The sequence below is a fragment of the Ischnura elegans genome, chromosome 5, assembly GCF_921293095.1.
Source record: "Ischnura elegans chromosome 5, ioIscEleg1.1, whole genome shotgun sequence".
NCBI lineage: Eukaryota > Metazoa > Arthropoda > Insecta > Odonata > Coenagrionidae > Ischnura > Ischnura elegans.
In genome coordinates, this window is record NC_060250.1 from 122,151,977 (window position 1) to 122,166,169 (window position 14,193).

The 14,193-nt window shown below is 42.1% G+C and overlaps 1 protein-coding gene across 8 annotated transcripts in view; it reads left to right on the forward strand.

Annotated features, from left to right (window-relative positions):
- LOC124159492 (protein alan shepard) overlaps positions 1 to 14,193 on the forward strand; it is a 198,697-nt gene that overhangs the window by 30,042 nt on the left and 154,462 nt on the right. For 7 of the 8 annotated variants that reach the window (XM_046535327.1, XM_046535326.1, XM_046535329.1 and 4 more), the window contains exon 2: positions 13,581 to 13,910. The exons of the other annotated variant lie outside the window; for it this stretch is intronic. In XM_046535327.1, coding sequence (XP_046391283.1) covers positions 13,581 to 13,910 — 330 coding nt within the window. The remainder of the gene's footprint in view (positions 1 to 13,580; positions 13,911 to 14,193) is intronic. 8 annotated transcript variants of the gene reach the window in all.

Genomic DNA, 14,193 nt, shown 5'->3' on the forward strand with positions numbered 1-14,193 from the left:
TTTGATCAGCCTTGACTTTATCAGGACGAGTTCATTCGAGCACAAACGAGTCGTATATTTGAATTTAATTGCTTCATTTTTCTCTTACTGCGTCTATCTTCCCTGTAACTCTCTAAATACAACCGCAGTGAAGGGGCATGCTCTTTTTTCGTCCTTAATTATTTCAAAAGTGCGGGTTCACGTAACTTTCGCAAGATTTGCCTGTTTTTTTATCATTGCCAACCTTATGAAACTGATTCTACGGGTTGAGGGATTAGCTACGTGCAATCGTGTCTCTTTTACCATAAATAATAAGAGGTCAGTAGGTGTCGATAGAATTTAGCATTTTGTAAAAAAGTTATTTGCATTGATCTGCAGTTGTAAGATGGGCTTGACGCAGCTATCCATTTAGTTCTACACTTGCCCAATCTCCTCGTCCCAACAAATTTTTTCCTAAACATTTTCAATAAATTTATCCAATTATCACATTCGAGGCATACCTTAGCCGTTCTTCGCACCAACTTTCCCGTTTAGAATTGTGTGAAGGCCTGTTTACACGGTGCATTAACCCGTACGAGTCAATGTCTAAATGTATGAGCGCGATAATGAGCACGAAAATGCACCGTGTAACCACACAACTTGTGCGAATGGATGCACTGGAAATAGGACCTGTTCTAATTTGGTTCATGCATTCGTACATGTTCCGATCCGGTCCACAAAAATTTCGTTCATGCAGCGGCGTAGCCAGGAATTTCGTTCGTGGGGGGGGGGTCCAAAACTGGGGCGGAAAATTTTTGAAAATGAAGATACTAAGTAGAGGGTTTTAAACTAATTTTGACAGTTTTCGTAATCGAAAAAACTTCATTTTCTGTAGAAATATTTCGAAAAATTCATTATTTTTCAATATTTTATTTTCTTTTATGTGTGAAAATGATTTGTTTTCATATTTCGGGGGGGGGGGGGGTGAGGGGGGTCGGGACCCCCCTCTGGCTAAGCCACTGCGTTCTTGCAAACAGACATTAACTCTAACGTGTCAATGTATCCTTTAAACGGGCCTTTGAAGTTGTGTTCTATATTGTATAGAAAAGTTGCACGGAGTTGTTTGGAACGGAATTTTTTTAAATCATTCAAATTTGCCCGTATTGTTTTTTTTTAATTAACCCCTGCGCTGTAATGACGAGTCTAGCTCGTCATGAACTTTCAACGCCAAACCGCGCAATGACGAGTGCATCTCGTCATCGGATTTTCATAATTTTAGCACTATTTAGAGGAACAATATAATTATTTTAAAGCTTAAAAATTTTAAAACATGCATAGTATGCATAAATAATTCATATTTCATGAAACATGATGCATTGGAAGGATTAAAATGATTTTATTCGAGTAGCGATAGCCGTCTTCTCTATGTTTAATAATCACATTTTATTTCACGGTTCTACGTTGATTATAAATTACAAAATATCATTTCATTAACTACCATTTGAAAAAGAACCACATTAAAAAAATAAATATAGAATAGGAGCACGATATTCGGAAAATTAATCGGATTGGAAGGGGTTAATCGAACGACTGTTCCTTTTAATGATTTGATGCGGAGGTTTCTTTGCACAGTCTCCTCCCCTCTCTCGCCTTATACGCGGCGCCTACATCTGCATTCTCCCCTGCCTAATGCCTCCATTGGCGACCCTCGTGGGCGCGCACCCTTTGTCGCCGTGTGTCAATGGGAGATCGGGAAGGGAGATCGCATCCGCGGCCGTTGCCATCTCTCCTCCATTAGGGCGGTCCGCTCTCTCTTCGAGAGGTGAGCCGAAATGATTCCGCCGACGCTGCTCCTATTTCCTCTAATGACATCGTCGTCTCCTCCCACCTTTTGCTGAGGTCGCCCGCCGCACACGTTTATCTGCTACGACCGCTCCGAGAGCTGTTTTAGTTCCGCCCCCATCCGCACTCGTCGCCAGTGTGGCCGACCGACGTTTCTCCCGGAATCGGAGCGTGGATGCTATTCGCGAGGTCGTTGGGAGCCCATCTCTGCTACACCGTTCGTCGCTGTTATCTTCTTCTTTGGCGATTCGACCAAAAGAGCAAGCAGCTTCACCACTCCGCTGCGCAGCGTGTTTGTCTACTACCTTCCTGCTCCCGCGACCCCTCTTCCCTCTGTGAGTGCAAGAGCCGACTCCGGATTCTCGTCATTAGCGCTTCGTTCACTTTTTTCCTCTCTTTTTCCCCCGTGGGTTATCATTAAAGCGACTCCGCACTACTTGCGAGCGTGCGCCTTCTTTTTTTTCTTCTTTTTCCGTCGTTCATTTTTTTTCTCTTTTCTCCGCACTGAAACGTCGCGCGTCTTGGGCGTGTTTTGTATCCCCCTTATGCAGTGTATTTCGTGCCCCGCGGCTCTCTCTCTATCTCTGTTCCGCATCGGTCTACGCGCGACTATTGGACTACGCAACCTCTCCTTGTTTTTATCAATATGGCAAATTCACTTGCATCAATATTCTCCCCGAGAGCCTAATTTTTTTTAAAAGCACATTTACCGCTATCATCAGTCGCTAATTACCGAGGGTTTAGTTTTATTTCTATTGGTTAGTCTTGCATTACCTGAATAATTCTTTTTTTTTTAATCTTTCGTCACCTGCTCCATGTATGTCATCCGAGGCTTTCCGTTAAAGAGTCTTCCTTTCCAGGGGCGCAGCTAGGAATCGGGGGAGGGGGGTTTAGGTGCAACTAATACAGGGGTGTTTGGGGGTATGGAATACCCACTAGGATAAGCGGTAGGTGCGAGATCAACAAATTGCGGAATTTAAAGATATATGGTTCAAAATGGTGAGTTTTACGGCTTTATGAGGGATATTTTATTAATTCTTACACTACTGTATTAGTGATATCAATCCAATCAAGTAAAGTGGATTTAGCTTAAAAATTTCTCGGGGGGGGGGTTTAACCCCCAAACCCCCCCTCTCTGCACCACTGTTCCCTTCCTCTTTGCCTTCGATGATTGTATCCATCACACCATCATACCTCGTGATGTTAGCGAATGAGTCGATCCGAAAAAAGAAAACAGTGTTAGATTCAATAACTAGGGATGTTAGGTCAGTGATGACAGCGGAGAAGCAAAAAAATAACGAGTACAAAATGAAATAAAGGTAATTTAGCTCAATTCTATACGAGTTTGTATAGTGTAAGCCTTGATTTCTTTCCATATATCAGCTTTTGAACCGGGAGACTTCCATTCGAAAAATCGAATTCTCATACCTATCTGTTCGGAAAATATCTCTCGTAATGTATCGTTTCTGTTAGACCTGGAAATATAGTAGGGTTCTATATGAAGTTCTCTGTGTCGCTTTTAAAAATATTAAGCAATATAAGCCTAGTGCGGAGTCACCCAGTCTCCAGCGGATGCCAGCCGAGATCTCCCAGTCTCCAGCAGATCCCGTAATTCTTTTAACATCTGCGTAACGCTTTCTGTACACCAGTTTTTAAGGAATCAGGCAGCTTTCCTTTGTATTTTATTAAGTGCACGAAATAATTATTTCTACGCCTGATCCCATATGCTCGCTGCACACTCTAAGGAGTAGCCTTACTAATGCGAAATAGGACCTCTCTTTTCCTCTTTCATCCGAAATTTTTCCCACAACACGAATAAAACTCGAGAACTGATGAAAAACCTGATATAGGAAAGGATGGACAGGCTATGGGTAAGCGAGGAAGAGGAGAGTCTTCATGGACAAAATGAAGAGTCCCGCCCTGAAGAGAAAGAGTAGCACCATGGGAATCGGGACGAACGGGTACGATCCATAAAATACGATATAATAAAGCGTTTTGTCTTCCCCGCCTATCCTATCCTAGCCAATGACTTAATCTTTGACTCTGTGTTTAAGTATTCACTTAATATTTACGATAGGATGCTCTCTCAATAGATGATGAATGTGCTTTTGAATAATTGACGGGATTATCACAACCATTATGCGTTAAGTTATTCTGTCCTTGTAGCTCGATCTATCATTTACGAGCCGTCAGGACTAGGCCACATTCCAGTTTATATCACAGTCCAATTTATACTCCAGCTTGTTTCTCTTTAGATATTTTTATTTTGGAGTACATGGGGCAACCCGAAAAATTTAATACTCCTGGTAGCGTATTGCATTCGTCCATTTTACAATTTATTCGGATATGCATGTACTATGCAGTTTAAGTTGATATAGTTAATTTAAAGATACTTTTTAGGTATTATGAATTTCGACCTTCTTATTCGATTAACTTTGCATGATCCGATTTTGCTTGTCGTTGCAGTCTTGATTGAAATGGGTTGTGCTACCGTCCGTATATATTTGTCTTGAAGTTGAACTCTGAACTAACGATGAAAGGCCCTTAACTCATATTTCCATCCTGACTTTCGCTCGTGGTGCTGGGGATCTGGAAACAACGCATTCGGCATCTATCTCGCTCGCAAGGAAAGCTGAATGATTTGAAATGTGCTTGGTTTATGACCACGTTGTACTAATTCTCCTAACTTTCGTGAATGACTTCAATTCTTTGGCATGCGCTTAAGTTTTATACCGATCTTATATACACAGACTTGGGCTTATTTTTACATCTATATGCATGTGCTTTTTTTCGTTAACAAAATATTGCTTCACACAAAAGGATTAATGTATTTTTGAATGGCCTCATTTTTATCCTACTTTGTTTTATAGGAATCCTTCCTCAAGCGGTGGAATGGTCGAAGAAGTATCCATTATTGAGTTTTTTGGATTTTTCTCAGACACAATAACAGCTTAGCTAGGAGGCTCTATGTTAAACGTACATGTATTCCTTTTTAAGGCTTTCTTAATTATTCAGGTAGTATTATTCGTTGTTACGGTTGTTTTCGTATAGAAAGAAAAGTGAATGTATGGTATTTTGATATCCGATTCTCCTAAACGAATGATGTTTATCCTGAAAATTATAAAGTCACATTATTCATTTTAAATTACTATTAATAAATTATATTCAAATTAAAATTATATGAAAATTAAAAATATTGGCAATGGAATATTAATGTTATCCACTAATATCCTTATCATTCATTCGCGTGTGGCTTTCCATGAGGATTTGTTAAGCGTTCATTATTTTGAGCTTAGTATGAGCTAAAAATATTTTTTTTCTAAATAGTGGAGAAAAACTTTTGTGTCGAAAAAAACCGGTAGACATAAGTTGTAAGTACTATGCTTTAAAAAGCGCGTGTGATATCTCGTTCGCTTCAGATGGCGCTGAAAGCTTCCTCAATTATGGTTTGTTTTTTTAATCAGGATAGTAAAATGAGTACTTACTTTCATCGCTCATCCAAATAGAAGAGTGTCCATAGCAGTTCCCAAGCTTGAAATGAGCGCAAAAATAAGTTTCTCGGCTACAATTCGACACAAATTATTATCTTTTCGAGCGTCTCTCTCGCGAAAAGAAAAAAAAACATTCGCACCAGAGATGGGGAACATCTTCGTATTTAGCGACGATGGAAAAATGGGACATCGCCGCCCTAGAGAAAGAAAAAAAAAGAATTTAGGAAGAGGTAAGGAGGCATTAAACGCCCGGTCGTTTAGATAATGCCCAGCACATAAGAATAAGAACTTCTGAAATACGCGGAAAATATGAGAGTATGCATCATCATCATCATAGTCGTCTGGGAGAGAGAATTTTAGGCCGCACATTAACTGACGCTTTGTGGTTGAAAAAATCCAGGGCGCCGGTGACCCTTTCTGACGGGATATATCAAAGGGTTTTTCCACACAAGAAGAGAGAATGCGGCCTTTTTCGTTTGGGAAACTTCTAGGGATTAAATCTTGCCAGGGACGGGGGGAGAATGCATCGCCTCATTCGTAAGGATTTCTCGCGGGAAAGGTTCTTAGCCGCGTGCTTAAAGCTTAGCGGTCGAATCAAGGTGGATATATAGAGATGGTCTCATCCTTAACTCTCCACGGTTACAGCCCCACGGAGGATTAGCCTAGTTCGTTAATATGCCCATCCCTCTCTGCGTGGAACTCGGAGAGATGCGGAACTTGTCATTAAATTTTTTTATGGCGTTGTGATATTTCATTATGTGACGCCATTGAATAGATAAGAGTGTTATCTATCTAGAAATATTACATGGTGAAATATAGGACGAGTTTCAATCTATATAAGGAGTAATTACTTAGGTAAGTTGTACATTAATCCAGAAAACGTTTATTCCATTACATACCCAAAGCAAGTTAATGAATCGGCTGTGTATATGCTAGCATATAGTTTATCAAAGACTTATGTAAATGGCACATTACGCTGTAATAACATTTGTAGTAGGTACGTTTAAAATTTACTAATAGTGGTTAAATTTGATAGAATTATCAAATTTTCATCTTGTCTATTTCATTGTGGAAAAATACTATTCTTTAAAACTCGCAGTACATTTTTTTTGTTAACGGGCTCTTAATAGCGACATGAAATATTTTTCCTATTTCTGTAAAATTTTGATAAGGAATAGATTGACGTATTTAAGAATCATTTTTATGCATGTTTTTTGTTCTGGTTTCCACTAAGAAATTTGTCCGGCTCAATCATAGTTTCTCCTTCACATTTATTTATACTTTGCTTTATTCCGTCATGTATTTAAGCTTCCACCATTACCCTCAGCCTGGGAAAGGCTACCATATTAATGAATATATCATTGTGTAGATGTCGTGCCGTGGATATTGACCCTTACGGCACGGAAGACCGGAATACCGGGGTTCGTACCTCGACCCAGAAATCCTCCTTTTCTTTTTTTGGCACTCGAAAAAAGCACCAGCCGCCCCTGTATTCTCTCTTGAGCGGCCTCTTTTTCCCCAATACTTTTGATCACCTGTCTTTTTCCTCTTGCCTTCTCCCGTCGGGGCTTCGGCGTCAGGGACTTAAAATTCAGCTCAAGAAATTTCCCTCGATCACTCCGCCCTCCTCCCGCACACTAGATCTCCTCCTCCTGCTCCTTTGACTCTTTCAGCATCCTAAGCCCCCTTCCTCCCCTCTAACGTTCAAGTAATAAAACTTCTCTCTCTTCTTTTTCACCCCCAACGCGTTCTTTCCCCTGCCGCTGGATCCTCCCATCCCAATTTCCGATCCTCTGTGCCCCCCCCCCCTGAACACACAAGTTGAATTGGAACGAATACCCACCCCCTTTTCCCCTTTATGCCCCAAAGGTAGGTGGGTCGCTACCTTCACAACCCGCCCTCCTTAATCCGTCCTCTTTATCTGCGTTATTTACGACATCTACGGAGACGTCTTCTCCTCCCCTCCGTCTTCTTCCTCTTCATGTTTTTCCACCCTTATGTCTTTGTCATCCTCGACTGCGGCCGTTTTCCTTCTCACGCATTTGTTGGTTCTCTTTCGCAGAACTGGTGTCGCTTTGGAAGTACATTTTTATGGTCTGCCTCAAATATATACGTCAGTGGCGTAACTAGGAATATGCTTTGGGGGGTGATGAGGGGGCCAGGGGGGGCTCCCCCCCCCCAGGTTACGGGTAGTCCAGGAAAATGTTTTGAAAAATAACACGCCTGGTAATGCATTTTACATCATTTTGGCACTTAAAATTTAACTTGAAGCAGATTCAGTTATTATGCATCAAATCTAGAAAATATTTTTAATTTTTTATTATATTTCTGTGAGGCTTTGGGGGTATCTATCCCCTCATCCCCCCCCCATAGTTATATACGCCACCGATGTACACGCCGAATTTTTCTCCCGACTCCTCTAGGTAAAGAGAAAGGCCGCTAGTGTAACATTTCTATCGCAATGCAATATTATGAACGGAAAATTTCGTTCCAGCCACCTACTTAAAATTGTTAAAAGCCCCCTCGCGAAGGGCAAGACTTACCTCACTTCTTACAAGTCTATTAGTATTACTAAGTCTCGGAGACTGCCCGATCCGTATTTCAGTGCTTTGTGGTGGGCATCTAAAGTACATCACTCAGTCCGTCGGGTTGGACGTTAATCCGTGGTCCCCTTGGCGCCTTTCGTTAAGAGCAGGCCAATTCCGACACCGGGTTTCTCTACACCTTCAATTCCCTACGCTTCCCTGCATCGCAGATGATCTTAGCTGTCGGTCGTCTCCTCCAAATACCTAACCATTCATTTCCTCTTCGGCAATCCCGTCCCCTTGATATAGCTCCATGCATATCCCCTGTCTCTTCATCTTCTTCTGTGCGACTTCCCTCTCCTCAGCCGCCATATCTAGCAAACTCATTTTATCTCCGTCCACCTCACCTCCTCCATTCTCCCCAGTCTTTCTACAGCCTTTCCACTGTTTCCATCCTCCTTCCTCATCCTCCTCGTTTCCGCTTCGTTAAGTATCACACTCCAAATAAGACTCTTCGCTAGCCTTAAGGCTCCTAAGAAAGGATGTGGAAACCGTGCCAACGAGAGCCAATACAAAGATTCCTTTAGGGCAAGAAATGTCAATAAACGACCGTCAGAAGTGGCTGATAAGCTCCAGTTTTTTTCCTCCCAACGTCCAATCCAGTACCAAACTGATGATTTACTTCTGAGTAGGACCTTTACGTCTGGTATGTTTATTCTTATATTTTTAATAATTAGTACTCATGTACCTTTTTGCTTTCTCTACACTGAAAAAGTTCTGAAGGAAGTAGTTAGCACATATTATTTCGATAATTTGAAGCATGAATGTATTTAGTTCCTTCCCTGAATAAAAATGATATTCGTGCTCCCTTTACTCGTGCAGTTGATAAGACCGAATTGGCGTCCTCTACGCTTCGTGCATATCTCTCACGTTGTGCCAATTTTCTATCAAGCTAATGAGTCTGGAGTCAATTTTGAAAATTTATAAATAATCACTTCACATGTTCTCGGCGTTATGGAATCGATCGTGATGAACTGAAATCCATTTGTGTCCACGTTCACATTGACTGGAGTCATGGAATGAATTTTTGACGCCGCGCATGGGCCACTTCTTACTTGTCTGATTGAACACCCAAAATCAATTGACCTCTAATGAATATTTCATTTAGATCAGAGTGGAAGCATTGGAGGCATCTCGCAAAAGTGTCATGGTGTGCGTTTCTCCATTTGTTACACCTAAAATTTTTGTCAACTTGTTCATCATTCTCAAAGCGTTTCTTATCACTAGGAAGTATATTTTATGTAATAAATGAATAGAGGGATGGTTCATTTTAATTATAAATTCAGTCAGTAAAATTTAAAAGTCCATTTACCCCCTGTGAGGTATGAAAAACGTGATTTAATTTATTATAACGATATTTATTTTTCAATTTCAACATAGTTTGAGCGTCCATTTACTGACTGTAGGGTTCAGGGTAATACCCCCCGACGAAGCCTCCTGATCTCCCCAAACAAATATATTATCATTATTATTGCTATTATTATTGTAACGAGTGGTCCCAGTAGAGAAACTTGCACAATCGTGTTTAATTTTTATGCCTGTGTTTTAGTCTGGGGTGACCTTTATCCTTTTGAACCAAACCAACTAAACGAACCGACAAATGAACAAACCGACGAGCTGAAGCTCTGTTGCGAGAGAATTAAATAAATTTAAGTCGGTATTGTTATATTGGTTTCCCGTTTAGTAAGCCTTTGAAAGATCGTGACGTAAAAAAAATACGCTTTATGTGTGGTGCACTCAAAATCCACTGCAGCCATACTTTCATTTCCTCTTACATCGCTATGTAGGGAGCGTTACGCCTCACGGACCATCCTTAAGGAGCCTTCATACTTAGGAGAAAGATCTCATAGAAAAGGTTTATGTATCCTATGAGTGATGAGGAAAGCGGCCACCCCTCAAGCCTCCCGGCAGGCAACGCAACCCTTTTTGACGCACCAGCCCACTTCGGATGGATGGCGTGAGTGTATGCTTTTCGGTGGGATGGGGGAATACCCGTCGGCAAGCAAGAGCCGAGTTAATGTTCCATATCAGAAGATTGCGAGGCAGTCCCGGCATCCGTTATGCAGGAAAAAAATTGCAATCGTTAGTTTCGGTGTGGCCGCACTATCTCGTCCTTTCCTCATTTTCTCATGCCTTCATACTCCACTTCCTTTCCTCTCCGTACATCGCCACCCCCCTCCCCCCTGTTTGCGGTTCTTTCTTTATCGGTCCTTCGGAGTTCATTTCCTCTCGCCGTGCCTGCATCGCACCCTAACACCTTTCTGAATTCTCTGTCGTCACCCTTTCATAATGTTGCTGAGAAAGTCTAGGTTCAGCTAATGCTCTAAAAATGTCTTGATCGTGGCCTAAGATGACTCGTTAATCAACTCGCGACACCAAAGATTGTTGTATGAATGGTTTCTCGAGGTCCCTCAGTCTAAAGCTGTGGAATGTGATGTTATTTATCGACTTATAATCGATCATCAATAATATGTTATCAGAAGGTAATCGATACTATTAGTACAGTGTTGCTGCGTTGTCGCTAAATTTAGGTCATCGACTTGCGTGGTCGTAGAGCTGTCTCACGCGGTGTCATGTAAATTTTGCGGTATAAGTGTTATATCAATAATGGAATGGTCAAAGCGAAAATATCACTCTCGTGATTCAGTTATTTTTGGCTTGTGCCTCAACGATGTTTCTAGTTTAGCTATTCTTATGTGAAGACCTGATTACACGAACACATGCACCGTAACACGTACGAGTTAATCGGTAAGTATCGTGGACTAGAGCAAGAACTCGAGGAAGAACGTAAAAATGCACCGTGTGGCCACCAAATTTGAGCGAACGCAGGATCAGAAAAAGTGTCGTGGTTCTTGCATTGGTACTATTAGTATTGGTACTGGTTCCGTGCACATCCGCCAGGATAGTTCATACACTCACACGTTAACTCGTACGTGTTAAATATTCCGTCTAACCAGGCCTTTATAGCGTGAAGTAAATTGTAAATCGTTTTCGCTGAAGTGAAAATGATGCTTCCGGATTCTCGCCAAGAATTATGAGGCCTTCAGTGAAAGAAAAGAACCAGCATAGTTATTCGCTAGTTAACATAGTTAGCTTCATAGTTAAAAAATTACTCTCATTGAGTGCGATTGGAAATTCGGAGATCCATCTCGGGTTTTTCGCCAGGAATAATTTCGTACTCCCTACGCAAGATCTGATTAGGAGATGTTTAGTAGATGTGCATTTTTACTCTTTTTGCACACAAAAAAGGCATCGCATTTTCTTGGATCTAGATTAGATCATTTTTGTATTCATAGCGACATTTAGTCTCTCGACTTGAACGTCATATCCAGGATAGTAGAAGCCTTTGAATTCCTCCACGAAATTTTCAATCGAGTCGAGTGCCGAAATTTTATCTAGATCGGGAAGCTTGAACACCAGAGAAGAAATCACACAGCGGGTGCCTGAGGGAGGGCTTTATCTTTCTTGCACAATAACTGATGCAAGTATTTTATCAGCTGGTCAGGTCACCCGTGCAATATCGAATGATTTGTGTTCTAATCAGTTCAGGGTAGTATAAATGCTTTATCCCTGAAATAACTAAATCCTTCATGTACATAGATAAAATTTCATATTAAGTATAGCACATGAATGTCATATTCACCTATTTATCATCACTCGTTTCCTCCTCATATCCTTCGCTCTTATTTCGTCTTCCATCGGGTTAAAATTTGTGTCTGAGCGTGGGTCTTTCTCCTGAACGGCGGCATCTATGGAAATTTTTGTACAATGGAACCCAAGTAGTTTTCATCATCGCAACACGCCAGAAAAGTATCACATTCTTTCTTCGTTTGTCTCTATCATATTCTCTGCTTCGTGTAATAATCCTTTCCGATTATCTTGGTTCTGGAGGTGTACTTACAACTTGTGGGTCTGTGAATACATACCGGGAAATCCTGGGATACAATCGGCGTTCGTTCCGTAATCTCATTACCCCAGCGAGGTAACCCTTGTTACGTTTCGTCGATCTCCTCAATGTAATTCCTACAAAAAGTATACCTTGATAAATGGTAATTTCTATCAGATACCTCGCGAGTTGCAGAACGAGAATGGATTCCTTCGAGTATATCCTCCTTTGTTACAGTTCCGAATAACTAATCACTAAAGGCTTAACATTGTGGAAGTGACTAGAATTAATGATTAAACTTTGCTTTAAATCCACACTTTTTTTATGCACAAAATTTACCCGGGTTTATTGGTCCATTGGCCATACTATCTATCACCCCTTAAGTTTTATTTCCGCCTCCCGGCCCACTGTTAAATTGAAAATGATTATATCACCGCCTCCTTCCACCTCTTAAATCCTCCTCATGGTTTGTGAAACGCTTTGCCTTCTCCCATTCGTGTGAGTTTGATCGTTTTCATACATCTCTGGACCAGTGGGATGGGCCTAATATTTTATGGGAGGGTATATTATATGTTAACCTGGAACAATTTACACAAGGCCTCTCTTACTGACTCCTAACTGGCCCAGAGAAAGTGTTGTACTGATTGACCGCCTCTTAAATCATCCCCAAAATCATTAGGCCTCTCCACAGGTCCCAATATATGTACTTAAAAAGGGTTCTGATACCTACTTCCTCCCCCACTTCCTAACCTACCATTGGTATGTGGTTCTATTTTTTGTTCTCTTCCTTCGGTGAGTGTAAACCTTTTCATTTATCTCAGGGACTGGGATGTGGGGCTGGTATTCGTAAGGTCGGGTGACTTACGTTGAAAGCCTGAAATCGTTAACAATATTCCTCTCCTACTACACCCTTGTTGGATATTCAAGTGTCATATAACGATCGAAAATCTCGCGCACCGTCCCCAAAGTTTAAGGCCTGCCCTATGGGTACTTGCAAAGGATTATATGCATTCCCATATTTCGCCTCCCTTAATCTACCATTGGTGTAAGCCACATTTTTCTTCCTCCATTTATGTGAGTGTGATCTCCTTAATTATGTAATCAACTAGGAAGTGAGCAAAATCATTATGGCATTGGGTTACTTGCGGAAAAGTTTGGAAAGTTCACAATCGGTCTCTTTAGTGCCACCAAGTTGGGTCAGAGACATTCACGTGTTGATCGTCTATCTCTCGAGTCGCCCTAAAAAAAATTAGCCCCACCCCTTAGCTCCTAAGATACTTGAAAAGGATTGTGTTGCCCCTTCCAAGCCCACTCATTATGTGCAGCTCATCTTCTTTTTCTAAATATTGAAAGTTTAACCTTTTGAAATATCATTTTTGTTGGATGCTAGACCTAATAATTATGGGTATGGTTGACTAGCTGGAAACTGTGGATAGTTTGGATTTTAGCCCCGCCCTCTATCTCCCAAGATACTTGAAAAAGACTATATAACCACCTCCCAACCCTCTCATTGTGTGCAGTCCCTCTTCGTTTTTTTCTAAATCGTGCAAGTTTAACCTTTTTAAATATTCTTTTAGCCGGTTATTAGGCTTAATAATTTCGGGGATGGTTGACTAACTGGAAACTTTGGATAATTTGGATTTTTAGCCCCGCCCCCTGGTTCTCAAGATACTTGAAAAGGACTATATATATATATTTATCACCCCCTCGTTCCTCCCAACCCTCTCTCGGTGTGTGGCCCCCTTCCTCTCTGTTGACTTCTCTCCATCTCTCTCTCGCTTTTGTGTGTGACCCGTGCCCTTCTTTTCCAATCCACAGGGTGCCAACGGGCCCCGACCCGCCTACGGGGGTGGCGGGGGACAGAAGGGCGCGGGCGTCGGGGGCGTGAGGGGCGGTAGCGCGGGCCCCCCCTCCGCCTCCGCCGGCGGCGTGGCTCCCTCGCCGGGGGCGGCCACCAATTCGTACCGGGCCGGAGGCGGTGGGGGCGGAGGGGTCAACAGCGGGGGCGGCTGGGGGGGCTCCCCCTACGGACCGCCCTCCCTCCGCTACCCCGCGCCAATGCCCCCCTCCGCGACTCCCGCCACATCCGCGGGAGCGCCCGCCTACGCCGCCGCTGCTGTTGCCGCTTTCCCACCTCACCCACCCACGGTGAGTGCCCGTCTTTCATCTCTCTCTGTCTGTTCCTCGCAGCATTCTCCTCTCTCCTGTATCTACATGTCTTTTGGCAGGGGGTGACCCATCACCAGCATGCAATACACCACATTCGCACTTCATTATCATCGAGAAAAACAGCAATAACACGTGAACATGTGTGCGTTCCCTGGTTATTGTATTTTTCTCTTCTAATTATCTCCGACTTGCATTTATCATTTTTATTTGTATAATTCGTATGCCTTATTCTATTTCCGCCATCTCTTGCTAGCAACCTCCA